General features: G+C 52.9%; 2 protein-coding genes and 1 non-coding gene across 7 annotated transcripts in view; all 3 read right to left on the minus strand.

The window, feature by feature from the left end:
- The window catches only part of Rusc1 (RUN and SH3 domain containing 1), a 9,874-nt gene extending 3,711 nt beyond the window's left edge, over positions 1 to 6,163 (minus strand). Inside the window, exons 1-9 of one of the 3 annotated variants that reach the window (XM_021196382.1) lie at positions 6,067 to 6,163; positions 3,956 to 5,376; positions 3,314 to 3,724; positions 2,474 to 2,572; positions 2,297 to 2,373; positions 1,989 to 2,163; positions 1,814 to 1,919; positions 1,604 to 1,650; positions 539 to 1,079 (exon numbers count right to left, since the gene is read on the minus strand). In XM_021196382.1, the coding sequence (XP_021052041.1) occupies positions 539 to 1,079; positions 1,604 to 1,650; positions 1,814 to 1,919; positions 1,989 to 2,163; positions 2,297 to 2,373; positions 2,474 to 2,572; positions 3,314 to 3,724; positions 3,956 to 5,288 (2,789 nt within the window). In that variant the 5' untranslated portion in view covers positions 5,289 to 5,376; positions 6,067 to 6,163. Of the gene's footprint in view, positions 1 to 538; positions 1,080 to 1,603; positions 1,651 to 1,813; positions 1,920 to 1,988; positions 2,164 to 2,296; positions 2,374 to 2,473; positions 2,573 to 2,914; positions 3,214 to 3,313; positions 3,725 to 3,955; positions 5,377 to 6,066 lie in introns of those variants that run through there. The other 2 variants (XM_021196383.1, XM_029537801.1) reach the window with 2 other exon arrangements.
- Positions 6,164 to 6,387: 224 nt separating this feature from the next.
- Fdps (farnesyl diphosphate synthase) lies at positions 6,388 to 13,880 on the minus strand. 3 transcript variants are annotated; one of them, XM_021195806.1, is made up of 10 exons: positions 13,775 to 13,880; positions 12,595 to 12,757; positions 11,764 to 11,904; positions 8,451 to 8,531; positions 8,208 to 8,330; positions 7,857 to 7,945; positions 7,700 to 7,772; positions 7,235 to 7,312; positions 7,014 to 7,148; positions 6,388 to 6,642 (listed from the first exon to the last, which is right to left on the minus strand). In XM_021195806.1, exons 2-10 carry the CDS (start codon positions 12,733 to 12,735, stop codon positions 6,442 to 6,444), a joined length of 1,062 nt encoding a protein of 353 aa, XP_021051465.1. In that variant the 5' UTR covers positions 12,736 to 12,757; positions 13,775 to 13,880; the 3' UTR covers positions 6,388 to 6,441. The 3 variants fall into 3 exon arrangements, with proteins under 3 accessions (XP_021051465.1, XP_029393799.1, XP_029393800.1); XM_029537939.1 differs by lacking the exon at positions 13,775 to 13,880 and adding an exon at positions 12,854 to 13,112; XM_029537940.1 differs by having other exon boundaries at positions 6,395 to 6,642; positions 12,595 to 12,666; positions 13,775 to 13,863.
- Positions 10,348 to 10,454, minus strand: LOC115064001. Its single transcript, XR_003843841.1, has one exon. It is a non-coding gene; the product is annotated as a U6 spliceosomal RNA (small nuclear RNA).
- Positions 13,881 to 16,872: the final 2,992 nt, after the last annotated feature.

Consider the following 16,872-nt stretch of genomic DNA (forward strand, 5'->3'; position numbering starts at 1 on the left):
TTTTTTTTTGAGGCAGGGTTTCTCTGTATAGCCCTGGCTGTCCTGGAACTCACTTTGTAGACCAGGCTGGCCTTGAACTCAGAAATCTGCCTGCCCCTGCCTCCCAAGTGCTGGGATTAAAGGCGTGTGCCACCACGCCCGGCTAGAAGACCTCATTCTTAAATCAAGGTCGGAATGTGACTGTAAGGAAGTGAAGGAGTTAGCTGAATGGGTGGTTGGGGTAGTAGCTTTCCAGAGAGAGGGACCGGGAATACTACGAAGGTCTGTTCCTGGTACATTTCAGAAGCTGCCATTGTGATGTTCCGTCAAAAGAGAAAAAAAAAATTAAAAGGCGTCACCACCACTACCACTCAGCTTGAAATCAGGAACTGTATGTATCCACTAAAATGTAATCATTTGTGAATGTAACCATTAAAGCTCATGGCTACAAAAACCAACTGCCTGCCTATTATCGGAAAGATCCTGAATGACTGGCCGCTGGGGGGCGCGGATGAGACCGGAAGGTCAGGAAAGGGACAAAACGCAGGTGTGTACATACCTAGACTTGAAGGCGCCACTCTCAGTTTCTGAGGGGCACCCAGGCACACCAAATAGACGCCCCAACCACACGTTTCTGCCTGGTGTGGTTTGTTCCGTGGGCGGAGGTGCCTCCTCAGCTGTAGTTCCATGACGCCTGGGTCCCCACCGGAGAAGAGGGAAGCCCTCAGTGCCCCCAGAGGCATAGACCCGAGAAGCCTGGGTCAGCTGATCCCACCAGCTGCCTGGTGGAGGGCGTGTGGAGGGGGTTGAAGAGTCTGTAGTGGCCTCCCCTGAAGTCCCTCGGAGACTCTGAGCCAAACGTTCCCCCCAGTGCAGCACAGCCTGCATAGTCTGCTGGAGGGCGGGAGGGGGGCATGAAGGGGCAGGAGCCTGCTGCAGGCCCATGGGTAGGTGGTGGTGGTGCTCAAAGAGCAGGTCCAGGTGGAAGGTGAGCACCGACAGCGGCTGCAGCAGAAGCAGCAGCTCTGTAGCCAGGGATGGACAGCTACCACGAGCCAGGGAGAAGAATCCGGTGGGCAGATACAAGAGGGATAGTAAGCCTGGAAAAGAGTAGCCAACATCAGCCCCATCACCTCCTGCACCGATTCCGGAGTCAGCAAACACCTTTCAGGCCTCTCACTCTGGGTGCGCAACGGAGGCAGGAGTTGAGCTACAGGACTGACAATTATCTCTGCCCGTGTGGAACCATTGCCTCCCAAGGGAGACTTGTCCATTTAGTGCTTGAGATATTGTACGGGCTAGAAAGGGAAAGGCTTGGAAACACACACAGGGGCGAGGACCTGCCTTTCAGGGTAGAGCTGGACCCTTACTAAGGAAGAGACCCACAGGAGAATTGAAAGCTATGAGGTAGCAAGAAGGAGAAGGGACCTATTTCAGGAAACAAGAGATGGCCCCAGGGCAAGGAAGACCTCAAGTGGAAAAATATGAAGGGCTAGAGAGCCTGGGCTGAGTCTCCTCCCATACTCTTCCCCTAGATGTGTATTCTGACCTCAGTGCGGACCAGCAGGAGAGCCTTTCCTCTCCTCGCCCCGCAGTACCATGCCCTCCCATCTGAGCTTCTGACCTGCATCCTCGTGGAGGCTGGAAAACCACACTTCCAACTGTTTGGTGCTGGAGGAGAGAGGAGAGGTGGTAAATTCAGGGAAGAGGTTGAGAATGAGGGAAAACCCTGGCGAGGGGAGGTCTCTGGAAACAGCTTCCACTACTGTGTCCTAGCCATAATGTGCTTGTGCTTCCGAGGCCAGCAGAGCAGTGGGGGAAGGGCCACACTCACTTGAGGAGGCCCAGGATGAAGGCGTGGAAGCGGCTGCGGCTGCTACTCAGCGGGGCCAGTCGGCTGACCTGGCTGTACAGAGATCCCATCGAATGTGTGCAGGAACCTGAGGATGGGGCATGGGTCAGCCAGGTCCGGGCCCTGCTCTGTCGGATCCCACTCCTTTGTGGCTCACCTGGTTTCACAGATGCCTCCACCACACTCCAAGGGCTGCTCCTACGCTGTCCAGTGATGAGGTCCTTCCGGAATGGCTTCAGCCCATCAGCCACCAGAGCATGGAGGGCCGGGCAGAGGGTGGTCAATACCAGATGCCCCACATCTGGGCTCAGTCGGCTATCCCCCAATTGAGCCTGGGAACAGCGTGTAAAGCACAAAGCGCAAAGCAAGAGGGTTCAAAGGTGTGGCTAGCCAAGTGTCCCGGAGTCCTTCCACTTCCCCCTCACTATATTAAATCTTCCAACATCCTCCCTCAAACCAACTCACCTTCTGAACCAAGTTCCTAGCAGCTCCAAAATGTGAGATGATTTTGTCCACTGAAGCACTGACAGCTATCAGGAGACCTGGGTGGAGATGGAAGGAAGAAAGCCCCTGGTTTCAACGGGGGTTTGGGGTGGATAGCTATAAACCAAGGGTCATTCAAAAGCCGGAAAGGGTAACTACCTTTCTTCTGCTCCTGCAGCTGGCCAGTCCCACTCTGGGCTTCTGCCATCCACAGCCGCTGAGCCCCGGGAACACCGGCAAACGACCAGGAACTGCGCACTAAGTGAGAGAATAAGGACGCGATGACGCTTACTTGCCAAGGGTTACACAGAGGACGTCGGCTCCCTTGGTCTCATAGTTAGAGAGTCAGGGGGAAAGAACATAGCCACTTGGGACGTAGAGCAAACCCCGGACCTGGCCGCCCCCACCTCAGTTCCCATTGCCCTTCCTCTCTAGTTAGTCGGGGAACAACACCGACCAGCTAGCTGGGCCTTTAAGAAGGAAGATGACTGGGCGAGGAAACCGAGGGCTGCACCCACTCCGAGCACGTGGGAGCCTCGACCAATGAAAAGACAGACAGACGGGAAAGGGTGGGGAGTCTTGGAGAACCCTCGTAGTCACCTTGCACCTTGTCAATGCTAGGCTCCAGCTTCACCCTACTTGCGGCGGGACTAATGGAGAAGATGTGGCTAGAATCTCCTGGGAGGGGACAATAGGTCCAAACCACCGAGGCCAAAAACTTCCCTAGCGGAGGAATTCCACACAGGGTGTGACTCCAGGTCCCTAACAATGGACCTCTTAAGCTGGGCAGACCAGGTGGAGACCTCTGTGCAGCGAGGGGAGCAATCATGCTCCTCACCCCCAGCAAGGCCAGGCTCCCCGGGACTAATGAGCCCGCTAGGAGCCTGCCCAAAGTCCAAGGGCGAGACCTAGCCAGGCACCCCAGATAAAGGCTGGCCCAGTACTGGAGGGACAGCGAGCCGAGGCGCGGCCCGCGGGGCAGGCCCGGGTCCGTCTTACGTTGCCTGGGCGGAGGTGGTGGCCTTCTGGTCCAGCGAGGGGCGGTCGGCGGACACGGTGGTGTTGGCAGCGGGGGGGCGGGAACCTGGCGGGGTAGGGGCGCCGCGGCGGGGAAGGTGCTACTTCTGGGAAAGAGCGGGGATAGCAGCAGTGCCAGTTCGGGGCTGGCCAGGCAAGGCAAGGCCCCCCGAGTGGGAGGAGAATAAGCTCCCACTGGGGATAGGCGCACAGGCAGGAGCTGCTCCTCCGGGGGACTCGCTGCCCCCAGCAGCCGGAGCCGGGAATTGGACCACCCAGTCAGAGGCGTAAAGAGCAGGGACCCGGGTGCTCCCGCGCCCCCACCCTCCAACAGGGGGCGCCCGTCGGCCGAGAACCGGAAAACCGGGGGCCGAGGGAATAGCGAGGGACCGGCTACAGGCGGGATTGGCGGGGCCAGGTGCAGAGGGGGAGGACAGTGCGGCCGGCAGCCAGGCAAGGAGGGGCGGGAAAGAGAGGAGCAAAGAGTTAGTCCCTTCACTCCAAGATCCACCCAGTTTCCCTTTCCCAGAGCGCGCCCTGGAGATGGGGCGGGAAGGACACTGCAGAAGGAGGGGACCAGGGGCGGGCTCAGGACCCGCCCTCCTGCGGGTCCGCGCTTCTTACCCACGGCGTGCGCGCGCGGTTCCACGGGCTCCTGCGGGGCGGATGCCTCCTCACCAGCCAGGGGGCTGGCCGCCCTGCCTTCCTCCGACAGACCCTCTGCAATAGGCTGCAGCCCAAGTCGATTTTTCTTCCTCCGGGGAGGGACGGGAGGGGGAGGCGGTCGAGGCGGGACCAAAGCCCACCCAGCCGGAGGGTCCCGGGGCGGGACTGGCGGCGGCTGGGCTCGGCTTCGCGACCGGAGTTCCTTGAAGGTGGTGACTTCACGGGGAGGTGCCAAAGAACCTCCCAGGGACCCAGTCGGCGGAAGCTCAGTGTCGGGCGAGAAGACTATGAGCCAGTCGCTGCGATCTTTCTTGGCCTGCGGCACAAGGGGCAGCCCTGGACCCCGCTTGCGCTTCTGGGCCAGCTCATGGAAAGACGTGATTGTCCGATGGGGCACCGGCTCCTGGCTGACGTCACCTCTCCATCCCCCATCAGTTTTCCCTGCATCTATTTTCGAACCAGAATTGGTGTTCAAACAAGCCAATTTCCCAGATTCCGTTTCCAAGCTCGAGTTTGTATTTTCGTCTGTTTTCCGACCAGAGTCACTGTCCTCGATGGTTTTCCACCCAGCTTCAGTTTTCTCTGTGTCGATTTTCCAAATGGGGTTAATTTTCCAACTGGGCTCTGTTTTCCCTGCGTCAATTCTCCCATCTTCGGTCTCTGAGAGCTCAGAGGTAGCAAGATCTTGTTCCCCACTGTCTTCCTCTTCCTCCAAGCCGGGGGAAGGTAGGTCCTGGCAGGTGGTCAGGGCGTTGCAGTTCGAGTCCAGGTCAGGTCCAGGTGGAGAAGATATTCCAGAGCAAGAATCAGGAGAGCAGCAGAAACTGTCTGGAGAGCAGGTGCTAGGGCCCGCTGGAGCCAGAGGAGAGCCCAGCTCCAAGATGCTGGGCTGAGGGTTTGCATCCTCATTACCAGGCAGGTCTCGCGAGTAGACTGATACTGGAGACTCATCAGGGCTAAGGTCTGAGCAGGAGCTGAGAGAGGAAGAGCATCCTGGATCTGAAGGCGAGGCAGCGTCTTCCTCCTGGGAAGGGTCCTGCTGGTTTTCTATGCTGGGCCCGTGCTCCTGGCAGCATCTGCAGGGCACAGCTGGACTGTTGGAGTTGGCGTCCACAAGCGTCCCGCTGCAGGGCCCCCTGCTTTCCTTGCCCCCTGTGTCTCCCGGGGGCGGGGGTGTGCTCAGAGGCCCCTCTCGTAATTCAGGACGGCGGGACAAGTGCAGGCCTAGGGAGACATGCTGGAGATGGATGTGATTGAGGTTGCAGAGTAAAGCCCGCTGAGGGGACAGCATGGTGCCTGCCGAGGACGACGTATGGCTTTCAGAGAACCAAGAGGATCCAGCGTCTCACATCCACCTACCTGACAGTGCAGATGCAGACCTAGAAAACAGGGGTGGTTGAAACCTAGCTACTGAGATCACGGGTAAGGAAGGGCACCGGAGGTGACTGAGGACTAGAACAGGCCTGGGAAGGAAGGATCTGGCTGCTTTGGGAAATATTTAAATGAGATTCAAATCACCACGGACAGGCCTTTAGTTCCCACTGCAGTATTTGCAGGTGGAGTGGAACATAACCTCCAGGGAACGGAGAAAGGAGGGTCATCAAAGAATGCGGTTGTACTCTGATCTTCGTGGTGCTGCGAAGCTTGAAAAAAGAGTGGGGCCCAGAATATGGGGGTGCGATGCTTGAAAAAGAATAGGGCCCAGAATACACCGATTCTTCCTAATCAAGCTCTGTCCTCCAGCCTACCCCTGGGAGGAAGGAGACCCCGCCCGGATGCTCTAGTGAAGCGGATGGTGGGGAACAAGACGAAGGGTTTGGTTTGTCAACGCAGGAGAGGGGTCTGGGCTGGAGCAAAGGGAAGCATTCTGCTGTCACCTCTGCATCTGTCCCAGTCCCTGTTCAGCTCTAGCCTTCCTCCAGTGTCCTCACCCACCGCAACGGCAAGATTTGTCCATTCACTCTGTCGTCTCCATCACCCAGCCATCGCCCGTTTCTTTATTCTTTTACTGCTCCTCTCCCGTGCTATCCATCCCATCCATCCGCACCCTCAGACCGAGCCCTCCTCACCGCAGTCCTCCTGGAATCACTCCGGCCTTAGGCGTCCCTGCGTCCCCGCCCAGCAGGGAACAGAGCGGAGGGGAGGGGCACCGGCAAAACCCAGTGTGGCTGCGCAGCCGCACCCCTTCACGCATGGGCGTGGCATAGCTCAGGACCGCCCCTCAACCCCCACGCAACCCTTGACGTAGCGCCTATGTCACCCATCTACAATGCAGTAGCTTTGGGTCTCAAGGAATGCTTTTGCCAACCTGGATTCCAAGCTGCCCTCTCCCACCCCTGCATTCTGGATGAAGCTGAACTCCTGACTGACACAAGCATAAAACCACAGGATGTTGGACAATAATTTATTGAGACCCCTCCCTCCCAGCCTCTCCAATCCCGAGGTCACTTTCTCCGCTTGTAGATCTTGTTTGCAAGTTCCATGAAGATGGATGGGGGCAGGGGAGCAGAGCACTGCTCTATGAGACTCTTGAGGCGGTTGTAACTGTCTTCCTCATACTTGAAGAACACAGACTGCAGATCCAGCGCCTCATACAGTGCTTTCACCCGAGCCACTTTTTCTGGGTCCTTCTGCCCATAATTCTCCTGGAAGCAGGAAAACAGCTTTACTTGGCTGGGTCCACAGGCCCTCACAACTCATTCATTCCAGATCACTGGCAAAACTCTCCTCCCTGGGGATGCAAGATACCAAGCATTGCCTCCCCCAGCCCAAAGTTCAGGTATTGGCTCGGGATTCTACTTCCTCTAGGGTGTCCCAGCCTTGACACCGCTGAGCTTGGGCAGCATGTGTTGTCTGGCATTGTCCAAAACCTTCCTGGTTCTGCCTGCTAGCCACCTTCAACACTTAGTTGCCAAATGTCGCCTGGACAGCAAAATCACCCTGCTTTCCTAACCACTCCTCCTCCATCCCCTGAGCAAAGGGCCGTGCCACTACCAGGCCCCACGGGGGCGGGCACCTCTAAGATCTGGCGCTGTTCAGGAGAGGCTCGTTGCAGACACTGAACCACCAGCCAGCTGCATTTGTTGTCCTGGATGTCAGTGCCGACCTTGCCCGTCACACTGGGGTCGCCAAAGAGATCAAGGTAGTCGTCCTAGGCAGCAGGCGGAAATGAGAGGTGAGAAGGCTTCCAGGCCCGGAATGAGGAGACACGAACTCTGTGCTACAGGACCTTCCTACCTGGACCTGGAAGAACTCGCCCATCTCCATCAGGATCTTCAGAGCATTGGCATGTTCCTTCTCCCCATCAATGCCGGCCTGTAAGAGACAGGGGAGGCAGCATGACCACAGGCACCTTGCCCTACCTTATGCTTCCCATGGGCTGGGCTCAAATGCAGCCATTCTGAAGGCATCACGCCATCTTCCCAGGGAGCTGCAGCCATTACAGTTCCACTTCTTACAAAAAGGAAACGAAGACCTGACCTGTGAACCACCTCCGCACGGAGTCTCCTGCCTCAGCCTCAATTTCGCTCTGCCCCTCCCACTCAGATGTATCACCCACAGGCCTCAATTCTGCTCACTTTTCAGTATCAGAGGAACAGAGGGCTTGCCCGAGGCCACACCGTTATACAGTGAATGTGTCTACTCCATGCCCTCCTGTCCCAGTGTCCCCGAGAGAAAACAGCGGAGGTGCTACTGACTCACCATGTACATGGCAGCCGCGATAGGCAGGTAGAAAGAGTAGAAAGCCGTCTTGTACTTGACGATCGATTTGTACCTGAGTCAGGGAGAAGATGCATTCATGAGAGCACGGCCCATCTTGAGTCTCTCACTGTCTAACCGTGGTTGCCAATGGCCTCACCTCTTTTCAGTGTATCTACCAAGATCCACATGGCCCTGGGGTGCTGTCATGAGGTCTAGAGTCTGCCCGATCTCAGTCTGATAGGAACTCTAGGGAGGAAGATAACACATGGTCTCGCTAAGTCAGGCTTTTTTCAGGACCAGGCAATGCTGGCATCCTGGGCCTTGCATCCCATGCAGCTGACAACTAGGCAGGCAGGCAGGAGGGGAGAGAGCAGCTCCATGCTCACAATCACATGACAGCCTTCTTCACTGCCTTTGCTTGCTATTGCACCCTTCCCAGCAGAGCACGCGCCACAGAGGCTCGAGCTACGGGGGACAGGTGTGGGTCCCCAGTCCCACTGCCATGCACCTGAAGAAAGAGCTCCAGCAGGTTCAGGTAGTAGGGCTGCTCCCTGCAATAGAACTTCAGCAGGCGGTAGATGGAGGCTTCCAGAAGCAGAGCGTCATTGATGGCATCCAAGCCTATGCCTGGCTGTTAGAACAGTGTGAAACAAGTTACTGCTGGCCAGATTCAAACCATCACAGCAGACACCCCAACCCCTCCCCTGTGGCCTGTCCACCACAACCACTGCTACTTTCCCGCCTGCCTTACCTTCTGATACCAGCAGATCTGTCCCCGGCGGGTGAGGGAAGAGTCCATGATGTCATCTGACACGAGGAAGAAAGCCTGGAGCTAGGAGAGGAACAGGGTAAGACCCCAGGGCTCTGGGAGGAGCCCTCTCTCAGCAACAGCTGCTGCTCTGGCCACTGCTGGGCACTAGGTAGAAGGGCTGGCTGTGGGGACCCTGACAAATCACCAGACCTCTCTCAGATTCCACATAGGCATCCATTTTTTTTTTTTTTTTTTTTCCAGGCTAATGAACTAAAACACACCTCTTGCACCTCTAATGGGCTCTAGAGTCCCCGGTAGTAGGAGAGTGTAAAACAACTTCATGTGGCTCCCTCTTGTCCAAAGCATCAGTGAATTTCTACCCCAGTAAGTGACTATGTTGGCGAGTTTAAGGTCAACTTGTCAAAAGCTACAGCCATTTGGCAAGAGGGACTCTCAACTTAAAAATCGCGCTCACCAGATTGGCATGGGCAAGACTGTGAGGCATTTCCCAATGGGTGCTGCCACCCCTGGACAGGCAGTACTGGGGTGTATGAGGGAGTGGACTCAGCAAGCTATGGGAACAAACCCGTCAACATCATCCTGCATGGATGGCATCTGCACTGACACCCTGACTCCCTGCAGGGATGAACTGACAAACACTTCCAGGAGCACCACCCTGGCTACCAATGGCTTTTCCCTTTGGAGGGAGCCTAGCTCCTTACATGGCCAAGGACCTGCACTTCTGCCCTTACCTCTGTCCCAGGTGCTGAGATCAATTATCTGCTGCCGTGCCTGCTTCTGTACACGGCTGGGTGCTGAACCCAGGAACTTCATGCTACCAACTGAGCCACTCTGCCTGCCAGTAAATGCTCTCCAATCTCAGCAAAGGGCTCCCTTGCTGGCCCCTGAGAAATCCCCAGAGTCTAGCCCTGACCTCAGAGTGGTGCCTCCCCAGAGCTCACTCTTAAGGAGATGGAAGACCGAATACTCAACAACACCCATGACACTTCTGGATTGTTTCCTTGAGACAGCCTCACTATGAAGGCCAGGCTGGCTGGGCGGTGGTGGCGCACTCCTTTAATCCCAGCACTTGGGAGGCAGAGGCAGGCGGATTTCCAAGTTCAAGGCCAGCCTGGTCTACAAAGTGAGTTCCAGGACAGCCAGGGCTACACAGAGAAACCCTGTCTCAAAAAAGCCAAAACCAAAAAAAAAAAACCAAAGGGCAGGAATGTAGTTAAGGGATAAGAGTGTGTTTATAAGGTGGCTGGAGAGATGGCTCAATGGTTAAGAACACCGACTGCTCTTCCAAAGGTCGTGAGTTCAAATCCCAGCAACCACATGGTGTCTCACAACCATCCGTAATGAGATCTGACGCCCTCTTCTGGTGCATCTAAAGACAGCTCAGTGTACTTAGAGTGTGTTTATAATAGACAAGACCCTGAGCTTCATCACCACCTTGGAAACCCCTCACCCACCCAGAAAATAAAAGTCACAGACATTCAAGAGCCAGGACTGAAACAAGTTAGAGCCACAGGTGGGGACACATGCCCTATCTTAGGGAAGCATCTTTCACTTGGCTCCAGAACATCATTTCCGTAAGTGAACATGTCGTCAAAGACTTTTGTATGTGTATGAGTTGTTTACATGTATGTTGTTATAGATGTGTAGAAATGTGTGCATGTATTGTACATGCATGTTTCACATATGCATCTGCTCTGTGTACATGTGTTACAAATACATTCATGTGGAGATCAGGTCAACATTGGATGTCTTCCTCATTTGGGGTGGGGTTCTCTGAGATGTCTTTCTCATTTTTTTAAATTTTGTATATCATACTTCTGATACCAATCTTTATGTATTTTTTCATACATTTGATAGAAATGAAAAGCTAGAAAGAAAAAAAAGAGAATGAACATTTCATGAGTTTGTCATCCTTGCAAAGGGGCCATGCTAATCTTCTCTGTGTTGTTACAATTTCAGTTCACATGCTACCAAACCGAGCACTCTTTTATACACACTGGTGTTGGTCTGCAAGTCTGTCTGTCAATCATGTGCATGCCTGGAGCCCACCGAGGCCAGAAGAGGGTATCGGATCCCATAGGTCTGAAGTTACATATGGTTGTGAGGCATCATATGGGCACTAGCCACTGAACCCCAGTGCCTCTCAACCACTGACCCATCTCTCCAGCCCTCCCACCCTATCCTTTGAGACAGGGTCTATCACTGACACTGCATCGGACTGGCCGACAAGCTCCAGGGACCTGCATCTCTCCCCACCCCAGGAAGGGTATTACAGACGCACATGGCTGTTAAATGGATAGTGAGGAACTGAACACAACTGAACACAAGTGTTACTGCCTGCCCGGCACTGACAGAGCTGCTGCTGAGTCTTCCGTGCATGTGTCTGTGTCACACGTGTTTACACGGGTATCTGGGCTGGGCACATACAAGCATCAGGTGTCCTCCACATTCTCCACCCTCCTTTTTTTTTGGAGATAAACCTTTCACTGAGCCTGGCACTGACTGACTGCTAACCTAGCTTGCCAGTGAGCTCTGGGGACCTGCCTGTCTCCGTGCCCAGCACTCGGTGGCCGTATGTATTACACACGTGTCCCAGTCACCACACAGATGTATGCATCAGTGAGAGCATGAGCCCAGGGAGCAGAAGCCAAAGGAAGATGCAGATGCCTCGCCCGTCACCTCGCCCGTCACAGCAATGCTTTCCTTTGAAACAGGCTCTCACTGAGCCAGGCAGCCCAGCCAGCCTCTTGCCTCTACCTACCGCAGAGAATGTATTCACCGCCACAGCTGGACTTTCACATGGCCCTGGCATCCAAATTTGGCTCTCCTGCTTGGATAACCAATGCACTCACCGGCCAAGCCGGTAAAACTATTTCTTTCCTTTTCTTTCTTTCTTTCTTTCTTTCTTTCTTTCTTTCTTTCTTTCTTTCTTTCAAGTTTAGGAAATTTAAGGTTTCTGTTATTTGGAACAAGAGTTTCTTGAGTAGCTCTGGCTGTCCTAGAACCTACTCTGTAAATCAGTCTAGCCTAGAACTCAAAAAGATCCACTTGCCTCTGCTCCCAGTGATGAGACCAAAGGTGTGGACCACCACCACCATCTGGTAAGATTTAAAGTTAATATTTCTGAAAATTCTCTGTGCCCACCTGTCAGTCCCTGAAGTGAATCACACTGCCTAAATGTGACTATAGCACACGAGAGACACAGAAACACCAACGCAAGCAAGAAACAAGCTTAGTCTCCTCATCGAGGAACCCAAGTGCAGGACCCTCTGCTCCTCTGGACCGCTCTTACCAGCTCTACACACCAGCCCACCGTCAGGGCCCGCTGAAGACTCTCAGCATCCTGTTTCTTCGGCTCCACCAGCTCCTGGAAGGCTTGTACCACGGTCATACCCCGGTTGTACTTGCCACCTAAGGCGTTGTACTCTAGGACCTGAGGCAGGATGAGAAGACATCAGGGTCCACACAGCGGGGACCTGAAGAGATTTTTCCCTTCTCCCTCTTTGAACCCCAACTCCCCTTGGAGAGCCCCTGGATCACTCCCCTCTTCATTCCTTCTCCAAAGCCCTATGGCATGTGGCACCCAAGGACCTGCTCCATAACATACACCCAAGACTTCCCCAAGCGGAGAACTGGGACCACCTGCCAACAATCCTGTGTTGCAGACAGGGGTCCTGGTGTGGAGGGATGGCTGACGCCTATCATCTCAGTACTCAGGAGGAGGAGGCAGGCAGGCAGGCTACATGAGTCTGAGGCCGGCCTCAGACAGTTAATGAGTTCCAGAAAAGAAACACTAGGGGGAAATAGGTAACTCAAGTAGAAGGGGCTTTCTAACAATACAGTAACTTCCCTCAGGCCCCAGTGCCAACAGCCTCTTGGTATCTACTAAGATTCATCCTATCATGGTTTCAGGGCATGATCGCAAACTTCACTAGGTCCAAGGCTACCTTCAAGCAAAGCTGTCTGGATGGTCTAAAGTCACTGAGCCCAACATCAGGGAGGGCTGAAGTGCGGCAGGGACCCATCTACTCCAGAGACTCAGGTAAAACCCGTCACTTCGCTCTCATCGAAACCCTCATGAATGCACACCTCTACCGGGCTTCTTCAGTCCCGAATCCCTCACCTCCTTGAGCCGGGCAATAGCATCTCCTGTCTCTGGGTGTCCCAGCTCATCCTCAGTCAGCACCTTGACGATCTGGGAGAAGTGCTGGATGAAATTCTGCTTTTCTTGGTTATAAACATCCAATTTCTGGTTCCCATTCATTCTGACAGAGGAGCTAAACGCTCTGAGGGGAAAACACACACACACACACACACACACACACATGAGAGGGTGGCTCGGCGCTACCCTCCCCGAAGCCCCACACCCCAACCACACTCACCGAGGCTCCTCTGTCCACACTTGGCACCACCAGCGGGCACTGTGCCAGGCCCCCAGGACTGGACACCCATATGCCAGGGAGGGTCGTTGTAGGAAACCAAGCCACCTCTCCCGGGGTGCCCAGCAAGGGGCTGGCAGCAGGAAGACCCCCAGAGATCTCAGCCAGCGGGACAGGGGCATCCTGGGTGTGCATGGGGGTGGGGGCACCAAGCACTCCCTGCAGGAGCAATCACCGAAGGCAGATGCTTGGCAGCAGTTACCTAAGGTATACCCCAAGCCAAGCTTTTTACCTCCTTCATTAGAACGCCCCACCCTGTTTCTAAACTCAAGAATTACATTAAAAAACACACAGGAAATGAAAAGTATATCGGAGTGCCCGAGAGCCAATAGATCTTCACTTAAACCGAAAATGGCTAAAACTGAACGCGTTCTACTTCCAAGGTTGCGTTCACAATTCGGAAGGGAGAGTTATGGGATGTTAGGTCCTTAAGTCACACTGTTAATGGAGACACCAAACTGAGGTTCAGTGGATATAAGAGAGCTGAGCTGACGAAGAGCCAAAGCTAGAACCGAGGGGTCCGCATGTAGGGAAGCTCTGAGATAGTCCCAATCGGGACTGGAGCCGAAGGTGCTGTGGGCTTTGTCATCTGTCCGGGCCCTGGTGCTAACCGCAGCCGGCCTCCGAGCAACAGGTGGGCGTGGGAGGGCTCACAAGAGTAAACTCGAGGCCTGGCGGACGGAGGACTTGAGGAACACACCAGCGTTTAGAAATTCACGAAAACACAAGCAAACCGTTCTTTCTGGCCCACCGACCCCAAGACCCGTAACTCCAACACGGGCTGGTCCTTTGGTGCCTCGGAGCTTCACCCGACCCGATACAGGGGTAAACCTCAGCTCCAGCAGCCCCAACAATAGCTCTCACCTGTTCTCCAACACGGATTCTTCCGGGGTCCAAGATGTTTGCAGCTTACACCTAAAAGCTGAGCGTGCATCCGCTCAGCACTCTGGAAGTTGTAGTTCCCAGTCTCCAGGCTCAGGAGGCAGAACCTAAATATAATACTACGACTCCCGGCTTGCCAAGGACCAGGCGGCAAGAAACTCAGACTTGGTCCCGGGGTGGGCGTGGCCTAGTTCGCTGATTGGCTGAATTACCTCGTGTGAGCATGGGCCTTGTGACGACTGGCCAATGAAAGGGTGGCGCGCGGACCATCAGCCCACTAGGCGGTGGGCGGTGTAGGTACACCCAGACCGAAAGCCTGGGAATTAGGCTATGTACTTCCTAGCTTCCGTTCCTCCAGTGCTTCTGGTTGACAGTATTTCTGAGATCCCGGAATAACCAGCCTTGCAGCTTCCTATTTCCAACTCTGACAAATCACTTCTTACATCTTTGATTCTAGCTAGGTGAAGTCGCTCGTTTTTCCAGCCTTTAGAAGGGGTGCGGCAACCAAGACCAAGAGTTAAAGCCAATATGGGCTGTGTAAAGAGTTTTAGGCTACTCAGAAGGCTATATGACTATATGAGAGAAAACAACACCTTACCCTCAGGTACTTTGGCTCCCTTGAAGCAAAAAGGTAAAAACTCAAAGCAGAAGTTAGAACTTTCGGCCTCACAGTTTGCCAGCCCACCATGTTGACTCCTTTATACTCCACCCCAAACCCCATTGCCATCAGGAAAGAGACCTGAAACTACAAACCAGCTAAGACATTAATGGACTTGTCCTTGAAGTATTAGAAATAAGTTTCATGGTCCAAAGAAAGAGACCATTACACCACTGGACTAAAAGGTTGAAGGGTCTAGACAAGATAAACTTTACACATTGGTTTATTTTGCAGGATTTCTCTGTGTAGCCTTGGCTGTCCTGGAACTCTCCCTGTAGACCTGTCTAAACTTCAACTCACAGAGTGAGAAAATAGTAGATTGAACATGGCTTGCAGAGGGGACTAGACCATGCATAAGAGGAGGTAGGAGGGAATTTAAGGGAGGACCAAAACAGCATAGCTGAGATAGGCTTGTAAGAATGTGAAGTGCAAGGAAGAGAGGCTCCTGAGACTGTTTAGGATAATGAGGGGCTGATACACTGTGAGGCCTGGATACACTGGGGGAACCTGGAGGCCGGCATATTTTTTGTCCCTTCTGCCCACATAAGGGAACCGGCTTCACAAGTTCCTGGCAGATGCTAGTTTTGGTCAGAATTTGAGGAAATGGAGTTTCCTTTAGACCTCCTTTGGACAGTAACAACATAAGAAACATAGACAAGCCAGGGTAACAAAAATAGTTATGAAACAAACTTATGGTAATACCCAATTAACTGTCAGGATGCCAAGTCTGTGCAAGAAGAGAATAGTTATCAACCACTGGATTTCCAAATACAAAAGACTAAATTGAGATTATTATCTCATACTGAGGGACTAGGAGGTAGCCTCCCTGACCAGCAGACAGATGTGGAAAGGGCTGTGACTGGGTAATAACCATGGTGGACTTCCAAGATGACTGGCTTCTTCCTCACACTCCTGACCAGAGGCAAAAGCTCTCAGTTTAGAACAAAGGCTTTGTGGACATTTTCTTCTGCAAGCATAGCCACTGCCACTGTTGATTCAAGGCAGTTCAGGACATATTTACACAACAGTTGTGAGCCAATCCGTCCTCCTGTCTGTTTACATACTAGCCTACCCTAAAATAGGGAAGGAAGAACATGCAAAGACTTTAGGAGAAAATGATCATCTGATTCCTGAATCCTCCCTCTGCTTTGTGGAGAGTCTGTCTCTGTGTGGCTGCTGTGCGTGTGTGTGTACGTGTGTGTGCATGTGTGTGTGTACGTGTGTGTGCATGTGTGTGCATGTGCGTGTGTGTGTGTGTGTGTACGCGTGCGTGTGCGTGTGTGGGCGTGTGTGTGTGTGTGTGTGTGTTTGCGCGTGTGCATGTGTGAGTGTGTGTGTGGTGTGTGTGTGTATGTGTGGTGTGTTTCCTCACTTTTTTTTTTTTTTTTTTTTTTTTAAAGATTTATTTATTTATTTATTTATTTATTTATTTATTATATGTGAGTATACTGTAGCTGTCTTCAGATCTTGTTACGGATGGTTATGAGCCACCATGTGGTTGCTGGGATTTGAACTCCGGACCTTCGGAAGAGCAGTCGGGTGCTCTTACCCACCGAGCCATCTCACCAGCCCGTGTTTCCTCACTTTTAATTCTTTAGCTGGCAAAGAAAATGAACCGAACAAAGACTGTAACTTTTTTTTTTTTTGCATATTATGCGATGTATTTTATTTTCGTCTCCAGGAACCTAAAACTCAAAGCACCAGCAGGATCTCGGGTCACTCCTGTTATCTCCTTCTGGAAAACACCCACTGATTTCTTGGTAGAAGTTACTAAAGGCCTTAAAAACCTAAAGGTGGGGTTACTACCTAGACAGTTAACATGATGAACGTGCTAGAGTTTTAATTTTAAGCTGAACCCCAGCTTCTATGGAGAGGTGATCAGAAAGGCTACTAAAACTAGTACAAGGTTCTGAGCCCTGTGAACGTACGTGTTTAAGCTCCACAGACTTCCCTCAGATCTGACCTGATCCTCACTGCTGGTTGTCAGTTGTAAGCTGTATAATATAATGCTGAACATGCTGCTCAGACTCAGTTTACTAACCTACCAGGTTGGAGGAAGGGGTTGTAGGAGCCCCAATTTTTATTACTTGATCAGAAACACAGGTAACAACTCATTTTGTGCATAACTGTAACATTTTGAGGGTTTTTCTGGGATGTCTTCTGAGAAGCATTGATATTAGGTGAGTGTAAACCAGGCTAAAGCCTGAAAGGATAGGATGATGAGCAGCTAGCACCTGCCAAACAGGCACACACGCGTGCGCGCACACACACACATACATACAATCTTAGATATGTAAATATGTATTTAATTTCATAGATTAAAAGCTAAAATCATTAAAAAAATCTCATGAGAAAACATAGGGATAAGTCTTTATTATTGTGGGACTGGAGATGTGGCTCAGTGATTAAGCCTGCTTCCAGG

The sequence above is a fragment of the Mus pahari genome, chromosome 4 (genome assembly GCF_900095145.1).
Source record: "Mus pahari chromosome 4, PAHARI_EIJ_v1.1, whole genome shotgun sequence".
Lineage (NCBI taxonomy): Eukaryota > Metazoa > Chordata > Mammalia > Rodentia > Muridae > Mus > Mus pahari.

Coding starts and splice junctions, on each gene's coding strand:
- Fdps (XM_029537939.1), bottom strand. CDS start 13,032: ATGCCCCTGTCCCGCTGGCTGAGATCTCTGGGGGTCTTCCTGCTGCCA. Junction 7,946..8,207: donor TGCTGGAGCTCTTTCTTCAG/GTGCATGGCAGT, acceptor CTTCCTCCCTAG/AGTTCCTATCAGACTGAGAT. Junction 7,313..7,699: donor TCGCGGCTGCCATGTACATG/GTGAGTCAGTAG, acceptor TGTCTCTTACAG/GCCGGCATTGATGGGGAGAA.